The sequence below is a fragment of the Fusarium fujikuroi genome, chromosome FFUJ_chr05 (genome assembly GCF_900079805.1).
Source record: "Fusarium fujikuroi IMI 58289 draft genome, chromosome FFUJ_chr05".
Classification (NCBI taxonomy): domain Eukaryota; kingdom Fungi; phylum Ascomycota; class Sordariomycetes; order Hypocreales; family Nectriaceae; genus Fusarium; species Fusarium fujikuroi.
Genome location: NC_036626.1, coordinates 355,257 through 373,245, shown reverse-complemented (window position 1 = coordinate 373,245; position 17,989 = coordinate 355,257). Strand labels below are relative to the sequence as shown.

At 48.5% G+C, this 17,989-nt stretch overlaps 8 protein-coding genes; 2 read left to right on the top strand and 6 right to left on the bottom strand.

The window, feature by feature from the left end:
• Positions 1-469: 469 nt before the first annotated feature.
• Positions 470-2,535, bottom strand: FFUJ_06850 (related to O-methylsterigmatocystin oxidoreductase; the record flags this gene model as incomplete). XM_023577037.1 has 8 exons in its annotated part: positions 470-971; positions 1,046-1,123; positions 1,183-1,574; positions 1,633-1,656; positions 1,711-1,846; positions 1,894-1,937; positions 1,999-2,239; positions 2,303-2,535. 8 exons carry the CDS (start codon positions 2,533-2,535, stop codon positions 470-472), a joined length of 1,650 nt encoding a protein of 549 aa, XP_023430168.1.
• A 764-nt stretch (positions 2,536-3,299) lies between these two features.
• On the bottom strand, positions 3,300-4,468 carry FFUJ_06849 (related to 2,3-dihydroxybiphenyl-1,2-dioxygenase; the record flags this gene model as incomplete). XM_023577036.1 has 5 exons in its annotated part: positions 3,300-3,331; positions 3,384-3,493; positions 3,539-3,783; positions 3,832-3,984; positions 4,046-4,468. 5 exons carry the CDS (start codon positions 4,466-4,468, stop codon positions 3,300-3,302), a joined length of 963 nt encoding a protein of 320 aa, XP_023430167.1.
• Positions 4,469-5,032: 564 nt separating this feature from the next.
• FFUJ_06848 (related to phenol 2-monooxygenase) lies at positions 5,033-7,124 on the top strand (the record flags this gene model as incomplete). XM_023577035.1 has 5 exons in its annotated part: positions 5,033-5,210; positions 5,257-5,337; positions 5,387-5,451; positions 5,589-6,205; positions 6,260-7,124. The coding sequence occupies 5 exons, from the start codon at positions 5,033-5,035 to the stop codon at positions 7,122-7,124; spliced, it is 1,806 nt and encodes a 601-aa protein (XP_023430166.1).
• A 360-nt stretch (positions 7,125-7,484) lies between these two features.
• FFUJ_06847 (uncharacterized protein) lies at positions 7,485-10,326 on the bottom strand (the record flags this gene model as incomplete). XM_023577034.1 has 6 exons in its annotated part: positions 7,485-7,858; positions 7,927-9,527; positions 9,583-9,979; positions 10,035-10,126; positions 10,183-10,197; positions 10,256-10,326. The coding sequence occupies 6 exons, from the start codon at positions 10,324-10,326 to the stop codon at positions 7,485-7,487; spliced, it is 2,550 nt and encodes an 849-aa protein (XP_023431411.1).
• A 652-nt stretch (positions 10,327-10,978) lies between these two features.
• Positions 10,979-11,952, bottom strand: FFUJ_06846 (related to bifunctional 4-hydroxyphenylacetate degradation enzyme; the record flags this gene model as incomplete). XM_023577033.1 has 3 exons in its annotated part: positions 10,979-11,137; positions 11,232-11,702; positions 11,758-11,952. The coding sequence occupies 3 exons, from the start codon at positions 11,950-11,952 to the stop codon at positions 10,979-10,981; spliced, it is 825 nt and encodes a 274-aa protein (XP_023430165.1).
• Positions 11,953-12,599: 647 nt separating this feature from the next.
• On the bottom strand, positions 12,600-13,581 carry FFUJ_06845 (related to levodione reductase; the record flags this gene model as incomplete). XM_023577032.1 has 2 exons in its annotated part: positions 12,600-13,206; positions 13,271-13,581. 2 exons carry the CDS (start codon positions 13,579-13,581, stop codon positions 12,600-12,602), a joined length of 918 nt encoding a protein of 305 aa, XP_023430164.1.
• A 966-nt stretch (positions 13,582-14,547) lies between these two features.
• Positions 14,548-16,458, bottom strand: FFUJ_06844 (trichothecene efflux pump; the record flags this gene model as incomplete). XM_023577031.1 has 3 exons in its annotated part: positions 14,548-14,987; positions 15,049-15,756; positions 15,816-16,458. The coding sequence occupies 3 exons, from the start codon at positions 16,456-16,458 to the stop codon at positions 14,548-14,550; spliced, it is 1,791 nt and encodes a 596-aa protein (XP_023430163.1).
• Positions 16,459-16,928: 470 nt separating this feature from the next.
• Positions 16,929-17,978, top strand: FFUJ_06843 (probable alcohol dehydrogenase I-ADH1; the record flags this gene model as incomplete). The annotated part of the gene is made up of 1 exon (XM_023577030.1): positions 16,929-17,978. The coding sequence occupies one exon, from the start codon at positions 16,929-16,931 to the stop codon at positions 17,976-17,978; it is 1,050 nt and encodes a 349-aa protein (XP_023430162.1).
• Positions 17,979-17,989: the final 11 nt, after the last annotated feature.

The window sequence follows — 17,989 nt, the reverse complement described above, 5'->3', positions numbered from 1 at the left end:
TTTAGGTTAGTAACGAACTTCTACTTTTCCAATATCCAAAGATGGAAGTGACACGGCACGATCAAGCACCAACGCAGACACCTACGCATGGCTAGCTACCTGTTTATCTTTAAAGTGACCAATATCTTTCTAAAGCTACCGAAATACAGGCAGAAAGACAATGAAACTCTAATCTTAGCATCAAAACGCCACTGATAAGGAGCTGCGAAATAGGATGGGCGATATGGGATAGTAGAAGGTGATGCTTGGGCAATTGTCTTGGATAGTCGGTATACTGCTCGAACTGACTTTATAAGAGTATTATCTGGGGTTGACAGACACCACAGCTGATGGCTTACACCACGCGCCTCACACGTAGAAGGTGATGAGTATGTTGAAAGACGTGCTATGAATGTAATCTGACTGTTGCCCTGGTTTTCATTTCAGTCTTCAAGAAACAAAAGGAATTACAAGTATTCATCTACAACTTTCAGTCCCATTTACCCACCTCAACAAGGCTCTGCTCTGCTTCTCGGAGGATAGTGTCGATGTGTGCTTGACTGCGCGGCTTGAACACAACCTTGAACGGCTTGGGCCCATGCGCAATTCCTTCCTTGAAAGCCTCCGGATCAGGCACAGTCTTCTGGCCTGTTACTGGATCGACGGCAAGGTCGATATCAAACGCCCAAAGAATCTTGGCAATGGCTCTCCACTGTGTTCGCTCTGCAAGGTGCATGCCAGGACAGATGCGACGGCCTGCGCCATAGCCATAGTGGTCTCTGTTGTTGAAGTCGGGACTTCCTGCATAGTCACTTGCTAGGCGTGGGTGGTTGACGTAGCGACTTGGGTCGAACGTGTCAGGGTTTTTGTACTTCATTTGCTCTGATCGATGGATGGCGTATGAGGGAATGATAACAGTGGCGTCTTTCGGGATGAGCATTCCGTTGTACCAGTCATCTTTGGCTACGCGATGAGGAACTCCAAGAGGTAGGCTAGGGGTTGAGTATCAGCACCGTTGAGAGCTGGGAGGCCTATCGGTTTAACAACAAGCTGGATCGAAACTTACACTGGGTGCCATCTTAAACCTTCCTTGACGATACAGTTAATGTAAGGTAACTCCTTGAAGTCCGCCCATTTAGGCATTCTATCAAATCAAATCAGCTGAACATTCCCCATTGTAACAAAACGGTAAATGACACGAACCTGCTGGTTCCACAAACAGCGTCAAGCTCTTTCTGAGCTCGACGTTGATGCTCAGGGTATCTTGACAAGCAATGGATCATGGTCAGGATAGAGGATGATGTAGTATCGGCCCCTCCTTCAACCAAAACCCCAAGGAAGTGGTTAATTTGTTGGTCTGACATCTTGTCGGTCAGCTTGGCATCCTCAAGCATCTTATCAGCGATGCAGTTGCGAGATCCAACGCGATCTCTTCTGGCATCAGATATCTCTCTGGCCTTCTTCCATGTCTGATCCATCGCATGATATGATCGCTGAGCACGGATTCTCCAAGGGCTCATGAAGTCAGGCAGATACTTGAGGAATGGAAAGTCGTCGACTGGCGGGTTGGCACCGGGTTCAAGAGCTTCACTGTACTACAAAATCATCAGAGTTAGTGTTATTCGTAGGTAAACAGAGGCTATTTAGATTTACTGATTCCATTGCGTCGTAGACACACTGATCGATGTTAGCATTTATTATCTTCATCGAGTGGGCCAGATTCCAACGTACACGGCCAAAGAAGGAGTCATAGGTAGCACCTCGCTGCCCCCAGACCATTATGCAGGCAACCGAACAGGTAGTGCGCATAACATGATGGTAGAAGTCTGCTGGAGTGGCGAGAAGATCGCGAAGAAGAATTGTGATTCTGCAGAGATTAGACGATTATTCTGTCAAGGATCGCGAAGAACGTACTCTGCATCTTGAATGCCACCAACTTTCTCATCCAGGATACGAGGCTGAAAGAATTTAGTACCCTTTCATCATCAGATTCATTAACTGAGTGATCTTGAAACGTACCGAGAGATTATGCGAAGCAACCTTTCTCTGTTCGCGATATAATGGAGTATTGTTCATAAAAGCGAAGCTATCGCCATGGGTGACAATATCGGCGACGTGGTTCGGTGGACGCTCTGAGTAAATGACTCCTTTCTTATCGACAAGATCATGAACTGCCTTGCGATCGAACAGGACAATCATAGTACTCGAAGCTATCTTCAGAGAGAAGATGCCGCCGTATTGCTCGCCCCATTGCAGGAACCTAACTCGCCATGATTAGAATCTCGATTTGATTCACAACCAGCTCCACTGGACGGCGACTTACTTGGCATGTAGTCCCGTGATGGGAATCTGGTGAATGTTGCCGAGAATTGGTAGAGTCGATGGGCCCGGAGGAAGATTCTTGGCCCGCCGACCCATCAACATCAGCCTACTGAACACATAGATACCCGCTATCCAAGCTATAGCCCGAAAAAACTGGCGCTGGCCCTCTTGGGTAGCGAGCCCTGATGTCAGGTCTTGAAAGTTGAGGCTGGGGATCGGGAGGCCGGATTCCATGTTTGCGTTTGGTGATTACGGCGTAGTGGTTGAAGCAAAGTCAGAATGATGGAGACCTTACGAGGAGCACGACTAGGTAATAAGACCTGACTTGCATTGTGAATAGTAATCGAGCTCCTCAGCGCTTGGCAATCTTAGGTTGGTTGGATATGCGGACCAACTCAGTGGACGGACTAATTTCGGGGGCGGGTCACCGAAGCGAGTTTAGGCTGGGCAAGTACTTGGTCGTGCCGCGACTCCAATTAATCATGCGGCATCAACGAATGAAGACTAAGGTATTGGATCTACAATCAAAGCGTCTAAACGTCTGTCATTGAGTTTTTGAACTGATCCGCTGTTCTAAGAATAATCTATTAAAGTCCAAAAGAGACTCATTGCAAAAGACGGAATAAGGACAAGGATCATTGTGGACATCGTGTGCCATGTTCACCTGTTTTCTTTCTTATCCTCACGAATTAAAGAGACTTTATATATGAGATTAACAAACAGCTACTATCATAGCCGCTGGTTCTATAGAATCTTTAGTCGGCAATATAACTATGATAGTTTGAAGTCGACATCAAGCCACGTAGGCTTGAGCTACAGGGACACAACATCACGATACAACATGCAGCATAAAGATACAAAGATTAACCGCTAAGGAGACAAAAGATAAATTTAATGTTTTGAAAAACATTTGAAGCTATGATATTGCAGTTCTACTTCGGGTGTGTGGATCAAAATACTATTTGAGATTCGAATCTCAAGGAACAGAAGCTTCCTGGTCAGGACAAGAAAGTTGGTGGGACATCAGGGCCTGTAAGGTAATTAACTTAGTCCAGATTCTAGAAATGGACGAAAAGACTTACCCCAAACATGGAGATTATCAGGGGATGCCTTCTGTCGATTTGTCGGGTATGTATCATCAACCAGATCACCATCAACGTAATGCTCCATAATGAAGCCAGACGTATCAAACCTTGGTCTGTCAGAGTTGAGCACAACAGTTGGTGAACAAACTCACCAGTAGTCAAAGATCTGGCTTCCCATAACATGGCGCCCTACTCCCCAGCAGTTCTCATATCCCTTCTCACGAAGCCAATGATGTCCGAGAAGTTGCGTATCGAAATCATGTGTCTCGTAGGAGGAATGATGGACATGACTCTTTGGCCCCTCGAAGAAGAAGAAACAGTGATGGTCTACTAGTTCCTTTCCACGATCGAGATGTAGGAAGGTTGTTATATCCTTACCACTATCGTTGTAAACTAGCTGGGAAGCTGGTGAGTCGAGTGGTCGTCTCAAATGTAGACTACTTACATCGCTTGGCTTAAAGTTGAATCTAGAAGTATAGAAATCAAAAGCCTTTTCAAAGTTGGTCACGACCATCCCGAAGTGGCCCATCTTGTGCACAGGCGCAGGGCCCTTTTCGAATCTCTGAAACTCATTGCCTGCGCGATTCTTGTTCGTTGGCTGGATATAAATCTCAGCATAATCCAAACAGCTCAGCCTTCACACATGAAATAATACTCACAAAATTGAGCACCCTCTCTGGTAAGGACTTGGGGAGTGGATCTACGTCCCTCTGTCCGTATACAAGGTGGAACGGAAACTTGTCCACGGGGTCGTAGAATGTGACCCTATAGCCACCTCCATGCTCAGTATCCATCTTGGTGACTGCTGTAGCATTTGGTAGTGTATCCGCTGCATAAGTGAGATCATCGAAGCTTTCGACGACGAACGCCGCGCCGCCGAAGGAATCCTCGGGGCCTTCGACCGCGCAGTAGACAAAAGGCTCACTGCCAGTTCCTCGATAATAGGTTTTGCTACCAAGGTTGACCGTCTGCTCAAAGCCAAAGTCTTTGAGAAACTGGTGAGCTTTCGCTATATCGCGGTGTGAGTAGTATACGTGGGCGAGTCGCACAAGGCGAATGCGCCGGGTCGGCGATGAGGTCATGGTGAGGAATGAGGAGTCGGAATAGCCAAAAGGATAGGGTTGAGTCAGACAGCACAACGCGAAACAAACAGATCTAGTAGCAGTCAAAAAGTCCCTTGGATATAATATGCCGTCGACTTAGACAGGTCGTCTGGGTGACTGGGATAACGCAGCTTGACAAGTAGAGACCTATTGTTCTAAAAGCGAAGTTGCACCGAACGATAGATTTAGCACTCCATAGTAGAGACTAGCAGGCATCAGAGTAGATCTCCAACCCTATTCGGATATTACGTTCCAGGAGCAGGCGCTCGCACTATCTTCGGGAACGACGGCTTCATACAGCTAACAGAATACGGCCAAGCCGAAATTTGGAAAACATATGATGTAAGCTGTGAAGAAAGTGAAAGTTTTCCGTGAGAATGCAAAATCTTGATGCTTTAAGTTGTTATCTCAATATTCTGTTGTTGCCAGCACAAACAAATGTTGTCAAGAAGCATCAAAAGGCGGTTTGTATCTACAAAGCCAAGCACCCTTTCAGTTCTCACTCGAGTCAGTCCACAACGACTTATACACTCTAGCCTTGCGATGGCACCTCACAGTTTACCTCCCAGTTCAAGCCCACCATTGACGCCCTATAATGGCAATCACCGGCAAGAACACCATACACTTACCACGTCGGATGACGGGGTTTTCCAGACCCAGTATCTTATTGTAGGATGCGGACCAGCCGGAGCCAGCCTTGCCTGTTTTCTCTCATCTCACGGTAAGAAGTGCAAATAGTATGGCATGACCTTTCTGACAACATTCAGGCCTTTCTGGGATGATGGTCGGCGCAGCGCCAGGTACAGCCAACACGCCTCGAGCTCATATCACCAACATGGCGGCTTTGGGTAGGTCTGATCTACTTGCTTACCTGAAAATGTCTACTAAAGAATTCAGAGTGTCTACGTGACATTGGATTAGATCGAGACGTGGAGCAAGTCTCTTCCAAGGGTCACTGCATGGTACATACCAGGTGGTGCCACAGCATGGCTGGGGAGGAGTATGCTCGTCTTTATTCATGGGGAAATGATCCCAGACGCAAGGCAAGACTCCTACCAAGGGTTTCTAGGCGAATTAGCTGCTAATAACCAGCTATTAGGGTGACTACGAAATGGCTAGTCCATGTCAGCCAGCCGATATCCCCCAAACCTTACTCGAGCCGATCCTCATCCGACATGCTACACATAACAAGTTCCAAGTGAGATTCGATACGGTTCTTACATCATTCGCCACAGACGAAAGGACAGGAAGGATAATAGCAACCCTTAAAGACAGGTTCTCCAACCTCGAATACAAGATCAACACCAAATACCTCTTTGGTGCTGATGGCGCGCAGAGCCAGGTAGTCAAGCAACTTGACCTGCCTCTGGAGCGCAAGCCAGGCCAGGGTCTCGCAATTAATGTTCTTGTCAAAGCAGACCTGTCTCACTTAGTGAAGCATCGCAAAGGGAATCTTCACTGGGTTATGCAGCCTGATAAAGAACATCCCGAGTTTGGCTGGATGGGTATTGTCAGGATGGTCAAGCCGTGGGATGAGTGGATGTTTATCTTGTTCCCAAATCGGGATTGCGACCCTAACATACAAGCGACGAAAGAAGAGTATCTGCAGAGGGTACGAGACTTTATTGGAGATGATACACCAGCTGAAATCCTCAATGTCTCCAAGTGGTTCATCAATGAGATTGTTGCAGAGCGATACTCCGTGGGAAGTTATATGTGAGCTGATCTATACCATGCTCAGACCCAAACTCTTACTAATTTCTTCTGTAGTCACTGTCTCGGCGACGCAGTCCATAGACACCCGCCCATGAACGGTCTGGGCTCCAACACATGCATACAAGACGCATTCAACCTCGCCTGGAAGGTCGCATACGTCGAGAAGGGTATTGCATCACCCGCACTACTGGATACATACAATACTGAGCGCCAGCCCATTGGCAAGTCCATAATCACACGCGCCAACGATGCGTTCCGCGATCACTTCCACGTATGGGATGCCATGGGAGCCCTTCCCGAAAAAGTGGAAGATCGCAGGAAGATCGTTGACGAGCTCGCGTCACCGTCACTACAAGGTGAAGAGCGGCGAAGGCGTTTCCGAGATGTCATCACCCAGACTTCACATGAGTTCCACGGACTGGGAATCGAGATGGGACAGCGCTACAGTGGAGCTGGCATATATGACGCTGATGAGCCGGCGCCATACTCCCCTCCGGGTAAGGCAGCCGATGACCCTATCTTGCACTATGACGCCAGTACATATCCTGGCTGCAGGCTACCTCACGTCTGGCTGAATACATCCGTACCCTCGGAGCCTGTGTCCACCATTGATCTTGCAGGCCATGGCAAATTTGTCCTCTTTACAGGGATTGGAGGTGAAGGTTGGCAGACAGCAGCATATGACGTGAGTAAGAAGCTTGGTGTTCCTCTGGATGTCCATATTATTGGTTACCGTCAGCAGTGGGAGGACTTCTACTTCGATTGGCAGCGGGTGCGTGGTGTTGAGGACTCTGGGGCCGTACTTGTTCGCCCAGATCGGTTTGTGGCTTGGAGATATCCACGGGTTCTGGCTGATGCGGAAGGATGTTCCGAAAAGTTGATCTCAGTGATGAAGTCGGTTCTTGGCTTCAAGGACTAACCGTCTAAGTGTGGGGGTTGCAATGTGTTGGTCCTTGTATATACTATTCGTATGTGTATTCAGTCAAGCTAAATCGTCATCTACTAACATGCTGCCAAACCGCTTGTATGTCTACACTAGTGACCAAGCTCTGTAGTTATCTACTAGAGTGGCTTCCTACATAGAGATGTTGTGGTGTAGATGACCTGATTTATGGTAGTCCTCGTGATCAATGCATTGTTCTAATGTCTGTCTCGGCACTACAACGTCTGCGCAGCTCAGGAGAAATATCTTCAGGGGTAACATGTTCTAATTCCTCCTGCATAAAAACTGACATTTATGTAACTCTAAATGTCCATCATGGCGAGAGAATAAGTGCCGTCAATATGTTGAGAATCCAGATAACAAGTCACGAATATCGCTCGGAAGCTCCATATCCTTCCACACATCCATCATGGTACTATCCCCCATATCATGCATCTCAGCGCCTGCTTGTGGTGGCATGAGCATAAAATCCAGCATAGGCATACTTGCCATAGGACCATCCACATCAGCACAAAATGTACCATTCAGTGGTTCCATAGACTGAGTCATGCCAAGGGCCTTTGGGGACATGTCAGTCCCTTGCATTGTGCTACGCGTGAGCTGCTCCCCATGATCGCTTTCTGGAGGTGTCTTCGGCAGCGCATCTGTGCCCTGGACGCCTTTGTTGCCAAGGTTGTTGACATCGCCAGTTGGAAGAGACTTTTGTATTTCTAAGAGGTCATGTTAGCCATACTAAGTCTGAGAATAGATAATGCATGATTATAGACGGGGTACCAACCATGTGACTGTCCTTGATGGGTAGTATTCTGACTGGTGGAAGGCTGGGAGGCGATTTTGCGTCCATCAGACGTGTCCAGCGATGGCGATATCCATCTCTGCGCAGAATTGCTAACACCAGACCAGGCAGGCTGTGTAGTCGTTCCTGAGAAGTTCCTCGCAGGCTTGCCATTAAATTCTTCCAGCTGTGCTTCAATAGTCTCAAGATTCTGCTGCATCGCAGTCTGAATGCCCCAGAAGCTAACACATTGTTTATAGGTGAGGTACAAAACATCAAAGCGAGCTTTAATAAGTGAGTTGTAAGTCGAGGGACCTCCGAACTGCTTTCGAACCATTTGGACAGCAGCCGCTAACCATATCGTGCTGGGTAGAAACGGATTGATGTGACGGATGTGATCCTCGCAGCTCCTGTTGACTATAGAGAGGACATTATCCGCTGACTCGAAATACTCTCTGAGGGCAGGGTTCTCCTGTTCCTGGAAAGAGGTGAATCCCAGTTTGCAATGGGCACTCATCGCTGATGGCTGTGTAGGTTTTGTTTGGCTACCGAAGACATCATATCGATGAATCATGAGCCGCGCCAACTGGGTCATGACGTAGATATTGTAGATGGAACAATGTAACTGTCGCGATGACTCAACCTGGCCCGGCAACCGAGGACTGAACGAAAGATGTTGTTGTCGGTAGCGAAGATTCTCAGGCAGCACGCGAACAAGACAGTATACCGAGTTCGCCAAAGTCTCTAGCTTCTGTCGAGACTCCTCGCTGTTTTCAGTCTGATAAGAGATGCTTTGCCTTGCTTCACCCTTTGAAGTCTGCTGCCAGCTCTGGCCCGGCCGTGAAACAGAAGGTACACCTCGAGGGCAAGATATTACTTGTGCATCCTTCATCAGAGAGTTTATCACGATGAACCAAGCCTTTGGAGAGACATTTCCACTCTCCTGCAGAGCCTTCCACCGCTGGCCTGGTTCTTGCTCGAGGAAGCAACTTCCAACCGGGTTGTCCTGGTACCAATTGGCATCAGGCGCTGGGAGCAGCACTTCCATCTGAGACCAGCTTATGGCAGTTGGGGTGCGACGAATAGTGCTCGCAAACACATCCATCTCCCATATTGCCCACCAGGCACGACGTTTCTCCTCATCTTCGCCCCAGCGGTGAGTGCTGTGATCATACTGTTCAACAGCGTACCTCGAGTCTAACAGGTGAAGGTTCAACTCGTATGCCAACCTCACATAGGTTCCCAGTGCACGCCATGCCCTCCCTCGAACACCTTGAGTCAGCTGACAATGAGTTGTAACGATGAGGGCTTGCAGAACGCAAAGTGGCGGGGGATCGTCGGTACACTCATTTAGAGCCTTGTCTATCTGCTGTGATGAAAGGTTCAGGAATGTGGTGGGCGTTTTATGGTCAGTGCTGCCCCATGATAATTCTTGTTCAAGTTCCGGGTCCGCTTCAAATGGAACGAAGCGTACAGAGTATGCGCATATTGCAGCTAGCAACGCGATGAGCTGAGATTCCGATGTGATGGAATGCAGAGTCTGGGTGAAGGTTGGTTCATGAAAAAGATTAATGGCGACCATATTGTCGAAATAAATGCGCACCCTAGAATTCCAGCGTGTTTAGTATGAGATTTCAAGAGATCGGAGTGGCAACATACATCTTTTCAACCGATTGCTTCGATAGACCAACACATTGACACGCCGATTGGAACAATCTCTGGTTGTCAACATCAGCAGACTCAACCGACATGGCCGTCGGCGGTTCTTCATCCGGCGTCGTGACTTCATGAGAAGGATGTAAAATGAAAGAAAGATCATGAATATTCAGCTTTGACACCTTGTGTCCTGCGTTTTGATCTTGGGCATCTGATTTGCGGCGTGATGAACTGCTTGCAAAGCTCTGTCGACGCTCAGACTGGCTCACATCAACCACTATAGACCTTTCTCCCCCGTTTTGATCTATGGGGGATGCGGACTCGTTGTTTCTGTTCAGTTGGTCTGTGGGCTTGGATTGGCAGCGATCTCTGTATCTTCTTCCTCGGCGTTGAAGTGAGCCTGGAGAGCGGTGAGCTTAGACTTTCTACTTTCATTCACTTGAGGCTATTCATACCAATCTTAGGCCCCGGTTTGAGCACTCTCTCTGGATACTCGCAGTATTGCCCTGTCTCAATACAAACATGGCAGCATGGTTGCTCGCGATCACTATCCAACACACATTAGTGAGATGTCCTATGACAGATCGTATCAACTTAACAAACCATTTAACTTTACGCCTGTGTTTGGAAAGATATTGTCAGCTTTGATTCCTCTACCTCACAACGAGAGACGTACTTTCGACATGAGTGACAGGCGACGTCGGCCGTCCGTTTAGTATCCTTGTTCTGCGAGTTGCTCTGCCACATGATAAAAAGCTTCACCCTTAGATAGTTGGTGTAGAAGATGACAGGATTAACGTAGGAAAGGATAAATATCAACAATGGTGTTCACTTTCACAAGATGGTCAGCACCTTTACCCCAGGTTTCGGCACGCTAATTTCAAGTCCAGACCCCACAGCCATGATGCATCACGCGGGGTTGACAGCACTAAAACTACGCTAGTCTGCTCAGTGACTCCCGGTGTTGTGGCAGCCAATAATTATCTCTGCAATATATTCACCAAGCAGTTATCCCTTGTGATAGTGAAGAATAATCCTTACGGCATTCCTTTGCAAGGTCTCTTCTTCCATACTCAAACACTGCTCCGGCCGGGTCTCTTTCCTTTAGGCAAACAAAAGAACATCGTATCAATACCCCTGCTCCAAGATCAGATTCACCCTTGTCGCTTCTAGTCTGGAACCAGGGTGGTACATTGAGGCACAGACGGACCATCTTCGGTATATCTGTCAGCTTGCCCTGACTCTCATATTATGACATAGACAAACACCATTAACCCGCAGTCAACATGCACTAGCCATCTTATTTTATGTATCAGAGAAACATGATTCGCCAATGCCGGTGCGGAGGTAAAGCCGCAGGCAGTCTAAATTAGGCTACTCCAATACCCCTCGACTGCCACTACTTTTCATACCAAACCTTGTTGATCAACGTTCCAATTCCGTCTACGTAGACCCGCACATCATCTCCATCCTTAAGCGAGAGGGGAGGACTCCTCATCGCACCAATCCCAGGCCCTGTACCCGTCATGATGATGGTGCCTCTTTCCAACGTGGTACCCTGGGACAGGAAAGATATAATGCTTGCAACGTCAAAGATCATCTCTCTGCGCCTTGGTTAGCTGATCCGGACTGCCTCTACTTCTCTTGTTGACTTGCCTGGTGTTGGAATCTTGGACAGTCTCGCCGTTCAACGTGGCTTTGATACCAAGGCTATGCGGGTCACCCACAGCCGAGGGTGAAACCAGGAGCGGGCCAATCGGACAAGAACCATCTAGACCTTTAGAGAAACACCACTGACTGTTCTTGAACTGCTGGGCCCGTGCGCTAATGTCGTTACTCGCAGTGTATCCCAGAACGTAGTCGAGCGCTTTGTCTCGAGGAATATCACGACCCGTCTTGGAGATGACAAAAGACAGCTCTGCTTCGTAGTCGCTCGTTCCATCCTGTGCAATTTTCGGCACGTTGACTTTGGCTGGGTAAGGCCCATTGAGTGCGGTTCGTGGTTTAATGAATAGAACTGGCACATCGGGGATAGGCATATTTGCTTCTTTTGCGTGATCGCGGTAGTTGAGTCCCATACATCGGATGATAGGGACCTGGTCCATCGCCAACGGAGCGAGAAGCTGGGAAATGTCAGCTTGGGCTGCATAGTAATTGACGTCCTGCAACTAGACTTACTTCCTTGACTGTCAAGAGTCTTTCCGTCACAACACCGTCAAAGACGCATCCTTGAATGAGCTTGGCCTGTATCTTCTCGCCCTTCTCGAGAGAAATACCGACATCAGGCCACGCTTCATGGTCAATCTGTCCCAGATGGACTTGACCGTCCTCTTCAGCAAGGAAACGAACAAGGTGACTCCAATTTGGTGCCATCGTCAAAGAAGAGAAAAGTATACAACGTTTCGTCTCAGCGTTCTGCAACTTTCGTTCACAGCGGATGTTATATAAGATAGAGTAAGTTGCATTGTGACGCGATGCGGACTATCTTCGGTGGGCCGGACATATGCAAGCTTGCATGGAAGTACAGACATTTCGGAGTGAAGTGAAATTTCTCGGGCTAATGGCTTAGACAACAGCTATGAATGAGCTTTCCTTCTTACGATCAATGGAAGAAGGAACCTCAGTTTGGGGGCATGAGTCTTGGACATCTACTCAATTCATTATCGAAGCACGGCCAATATAAGCTCTCACCCTCCTGAACAAGAGTCATGAAGCCGTACTTCATTTACATACACATCAACGGGAGGATACTGATGTAGGGCCTTGAAGAGAATGATGTGAATACATCTCTGTTGGCATAACTCGAGCTTAGTTCTTAACTGGTGAGCGCGAAACGCTTCTCATCTTGGGTGGGTTTATCTATTAACTTTATTGCACCATCTTTAAAAATACCATGACAGTAATAGACAACTCCGATTTTTTTCTCAATGTTGTGCGACGTGAAGACGTTATCCCTGTTCTAGTATTCACCAGAAAAACTATGCATTCTGTCTGACCCTTGCTCCGTCCTTCAGTCTCATTCAAGACATTGACAATGCTGGGACTGGGTTCACAGGTCCCGTAAAACCTTCTCCCGTCGCAGCCGTAGTCTTTCCACTATCTGCAAGAATAATCTGCCCGTTTATCGCCAGCGCCAGATCAGAGGCCAAGAAGCACGCCAAGTTCGCAATCTCTGATGGATCCGCAGCACGGTTATAGAACTTCTCTTTCTGCTTGTACAGCCCACCGCGCTCAAAGAACTTGGCGTGAGTAGCCGCGATCTCTTCCTTGGTAGCTGAAATAGTATACTGATCGCCTTTCTCGGAAAGTGTTGAGCTCGTCAAGATGCTGGAGTTGGTGCATCCTGGTGCTATGCCGTTGACGCGAATGTTGCTCGCTGACAGCTGGACTGAACCGCTCTCCACTAGTCCGTTGCACGCGTTTTTCACTGCCGTGTAGGCTGTGTCGGCGTAAGCGCCTGCGAAGGCTGCGCAGGATGAGGTGATGATGATATTGCCCTTGGCCTCGGCCTTGTCTGGCGACGTGACGCTCATGGCTTGGGATCCATACTTGAGAGCCAGAAAGCAACCGCGCTGCATGACATCTACAGCGCGATTAAAGTTGTCCACGCTCAAATCTTGTAGCGGCCTAGAATTTGTTAGCCAACGTCAGTAGGCAATCCTCGAAGGCACAGTTTTAACGGGATACTCACCGGTAGACGGCATACCCAGCATTGGCGAAAAAGAAGTCGACACGGCCATGGATCTTGAGAACATTTCTCAAGAGCGCTACAGTCTGCTTCTCATTTGAGACATCAAGAAAGTGGCCCTCGATGATAGTGTCGTATCCCATCTCTTTCACCTCCTTCTTGAGATCATCCATATAACTAAGGTTAAGATCGCACGCGTGGACTGCCACCGCGCCAGCCTGTGCAGCGGCTATCACCATGGACCGTCCGATTCCATAAGCAGAACCGGCACCAGTGACGATGCCGACTTGTCCCTGGAGAGAAATGTTGAGCATCTTGGAAATAGACAAGGAGATTGGCGTCAAACTGATATTTTTGGGTACCTGAGTAAGTAAATTTACAGCGCATTTGCTTTTGTAGCTCATGCGTTTATGTCACTACGGGGACCATATTTGCCCAGGTGCTATCGCGCTGTATCCTCGCAGCATTTTTAGCGCATTGCTGTAAACCGAGTCCGAAGATGTTCCAAGTCGCCCCAGAACTTCGGCAACAGCAGGTGCGGCCCCTGTAAGTTAGCGCATTCTGAAAGGAGGGGTAGCGAAAAGTCAAGTCCGGTCCTGGTCCTGTTGTTTCTGTAGGGTAGCCTTGCAAGATATCATCTAGCAAGCTAACACAACAGACTCAATGAAGCGTGCTCATGCTAAATAGAGTTATCTAGAGCAAGGTGTTGTATATTGAAGAAGACAACAGATGGCTGAATGCATAACGGAATACCTGCTGACACTTGAAAATTGGGTAAAGAGATAAACACAGAATAACTGGCTTAAAATTGTAGGGTGATGCACATCCAGGACACCTGAAGATTTTGGTACTGCAAAAACTCGATAAGATAAAATAAGACTGTGGAGCTTTCATCTTGCATTTTAACCAATTAATCTCAAGGGATATCAGACCTGCTGCTATATTTAGTACAGATTCCATTTTACGGAGTGTTTACGGTAACACTCCACTGTCACAGGCACTCAGACACCAAAGCAAGTACCCACACAATCATAGTCTATGACCTGGCCCTTTCAGAATACCACCATAATATCGCAATCAATATTTGCAGATAATCGTGGCCCTTATGGATAAAAAACGATGCTATTATATTTCCATTGGTTTAACTGACTATTAAATTGAAGCCATTCCACAAACTAGACCTAAACCTCGACCCGATTTAACATCTCCATACGCTGATACCGAATTGAAAAAGTCATTGAATACCAACAATTTCCGGCGTAGCGACTTAGACAAGCCACTCAAACACCTTCAGGGTGCTCAATATGCTTCGCAAGCGAATCCTCCTTGGTCTCTTCCTTCTTGTACACCATGCGGGCAACGTGATCAGTCAGGTAAACATCAAAGTCACGCAGACACAATGCCGCAAGAAGGCATACAGCCCCAAGAGCAGCAGCGGTGTAGTAAACAAAGGCATATGAGTGACCGTAAGCATCGGCGACCTTGGCGTTGATGACACGCAAGATCTCAGGAGTGACACCTTTGATAGCGGAGAGTGCGGCCTGGCTCGCAGTAGGTGCTGTTGCCAGTACTTCGCTGATAGCCTCTGCAGAAAGAGACGTCTTTTGTAGCGCTGGTATTACAATGCTGGTCATGTAGCCTGGGAGCTTGTTGGTGTAGATGGCGACGAAGACAGCGGCGAAGATGGAGCCCATGATGGTACGGACTGAGGAGACGACAGCTATCAGGGAATTGCGGTTAGTCATGAAACAGTAAGAATTTGGACAGGCCTGGCTACTTACCAAAGGCAACACCTAGATCTCGTTCCGGAACAATGTACTGAACCATCAACATAGTCATGACCTCTCCCCACCCGATGGGAAGGGTGCTGAGAAAGGCGAAAGCAATAGCCGATCCCTTGTTGGAGTAGGTGATGGTCGACATGGCCGCCAGGAAAGCTGTCATCCAAGCAGATCCGACAACAAGCTGTAGACGTAAATGCTTGATGACGTGGAAGAGAGGCCCGACGATGATGATACCAGCCCAAGCTGCAAAGTTCACAACGCTTGACATCCAAGCAGTCTCCTCCCATCCATTGGTGGTGCTTCCGAAGATGTATGCGACTTGAGAAGGCCACAAGATGAACAAGGCCGTCTGAAGGCAGCCAGTGATTGCGGAAATGATGACGACGCATGTGTAGCCTCGGACATCCTTGAAGAACTTCATGGGTACGATTGGCTTGGCAGGCTTGCCGTATACCTCATAGAGAATGAAGGCTATGGACAAAATTGCACCAGGGATCAGAAGACCAAGGACGCGACCTGATGTCCATTTGTATGGTTGCCCTCCCCAGGCGATCCCAAGAAGGAAGAGAACGAGACCCGAGACAAGAAGAAAAGTGCCAAGCCAGTCGATGGTTGCAAGCTCGGCTTTGCGGCTGATGCTGGTTCCGTGAAGTTGGACAAACGAAGGAGGGTGGTAGAAGAAGTACCAGAGGGTAGTACCGATTACTACACGTTGTTAGCGTGGTTCTTGTCATCCTTGCCTTGCGTGAGGCTTGGAGGCATACCCATCAAGATGATGTAGATGTAAAAGATCCATCTCCATGAACTAAGAATACTAAGTCGAAGGCCAAGATACGGACCGAACCCAGTGGCGATGATGTTGGGCACCACAACAACAATAGTACCAAGAAACTTGAGCTTGTTCGTCATAAGCTCGCCGGTCAAAAGAGGGTAAGAACCCGGAATACCCGACGCAAGACCCAAAAGAACATTTGCTGCAATGAGTTGGTTGATGCTCTGCGAAGTGGCAGCAATGATACCGCCGATTATTCCAAGAATGTTGGCACCAAGAGCAAGGTTTCGGCGACCAAACATATCAGAGAGACGACCAAACAAGAGCATAGAGATGGGCTGAGAGACCGTCCATACGATTGAGAACAGGTAGTAGTTCTCACTTGGGCCGATCTGCTGGTTGATGTTGATGAGGGCGCCGGCTCCAGCCTGGAAGGCAAAGTATGTCGCTGCAAGACTGAATGCGATGCCGCCAAACGTTCCGACGAACTCTCGGCTGAGGAAGTATCCTTCTGGGAGGGTTGAGCGCTCAGCGGTTAAGATCTTGGATCGAAGTTCATCTTCGTTTGAGGGGACAATGTTCTGGTCATTGTGACCTGGCGAGATGTCATCTGGGGAGGCTTCTTGTTTCGTCATAATGAAAAGTTTCAAGTGGTAGAAAACAATTAGATCAAAGGGAGCTTGGCAAATCGATGGCAAACAGCATCGGTGGAGATTGTAATCAGGCTATAAGGGGCACTGTTATACTCCACAGCCGGCATATAGAATGTTATTCTTTGTACCCCGCAAGATCTCACGGCAGCCGGGACGCTATAATGATCGACATTACAGCGGTACTATAGTTCGAAGCGTGTGCAAGTCCGTCCGGCGCCAGTCCGCCTGCAATTCATATGTTATGCCGAAGTGGTCACGAGAGTACCTGTAGATCGTCCGAATTCATATCCTACACCAAGCAAGGCGCTAGTCAAGAGACACAACTACCTCAAGCCGGCGATCTCGTCTCCTATTACTCATGCTTCTCATTAAGACTTCCGAAGCAACCTCCACGCCGTCTCATAGCGTGAACCATACAGTCTGAGCCTTTGCATCGCACCTTTCAAGACATCATGAAATCTTACAAACTAGTCGCCTGGGGGCAAGAAGGCCAGTATGTCGAGTCACCAAAGCCAGTCCCAGGCCCTGCCGATGTTCTCATTTGCGTCAAGGCTGTCGGTCTCTGCCGCTCAGACCTCGATATGATGGACAGCCAACCCGGCAGTGATCCATACGCCTCCGCCATAGACGCAGACTACATTCTCGGCCACGAAACATCTGGCGTCATTGAAGCTCTCGGGTCTTCCGTGACCGACTTATCCAAGGGAGAGAGCGTCGTTGTCCATCACATGAGGCACTGCGGGTTCTGTAATTTCTGCGAGGCTGGGGTCGAGCAGCACTGCGAACACTTTAAGCGAGGGGCTATTGGAATGACAAGGGGCTGTGGCTTTGATGGTGGTTTGGCTGAGTACCTTGTTGTACCTCGCACTGAGCTCGTGTCTATCGGCCATGAGGATCCGGTTCTGTATGCCCCTCTCACTGACGCGGGGGTGACAGCCTACGCTAGCTGCAAGGACATTATCCGCAATGCACGCCCAGGTCAATACATCCTGATCGTTGGCATTGGCGGGCTTGGGTCATACGCTGTTCAGTTCCTCCGACTCCTCACCTCTGCTCGCATCATTGCTGCCGACAACTCACCTGAGAGGCTAGCCCTCGCCAAGGATTTGGGAGCAGACGAAGCAATCCTTTCCAATGCAAGATCAAAAGCCGAGATTGACCGTGTAACCTCAAATCGAGGTGTCGACGGCGTGGTGGACTTTGTTGGGAGCGACGCAACCTTGCAGCTAGCAATTAGTGTAGTTCGGCCCCAGGGATTCGTCTCTGTGCCTGGCATGCAAGGTGGCTCTGTGCGTTTAGGATGGAACCTGATGGCGACGAGTGCTAAGTTTTCACTATCCCTTGGAAGTACAAGGCAGGACTTGAGGGAGGTGTGTCAGCTGGCGAAGGAGGGTAAGCTGAGGATTGATGTTGATAGGTTTAGCTTTGATGAGATACCTAAGGCTTACAAGCAGTTACGGGATGGTAAGCTGAAGGGTCGTGCGGTTATTGTAATGGACTGAGAGCCTAAGGC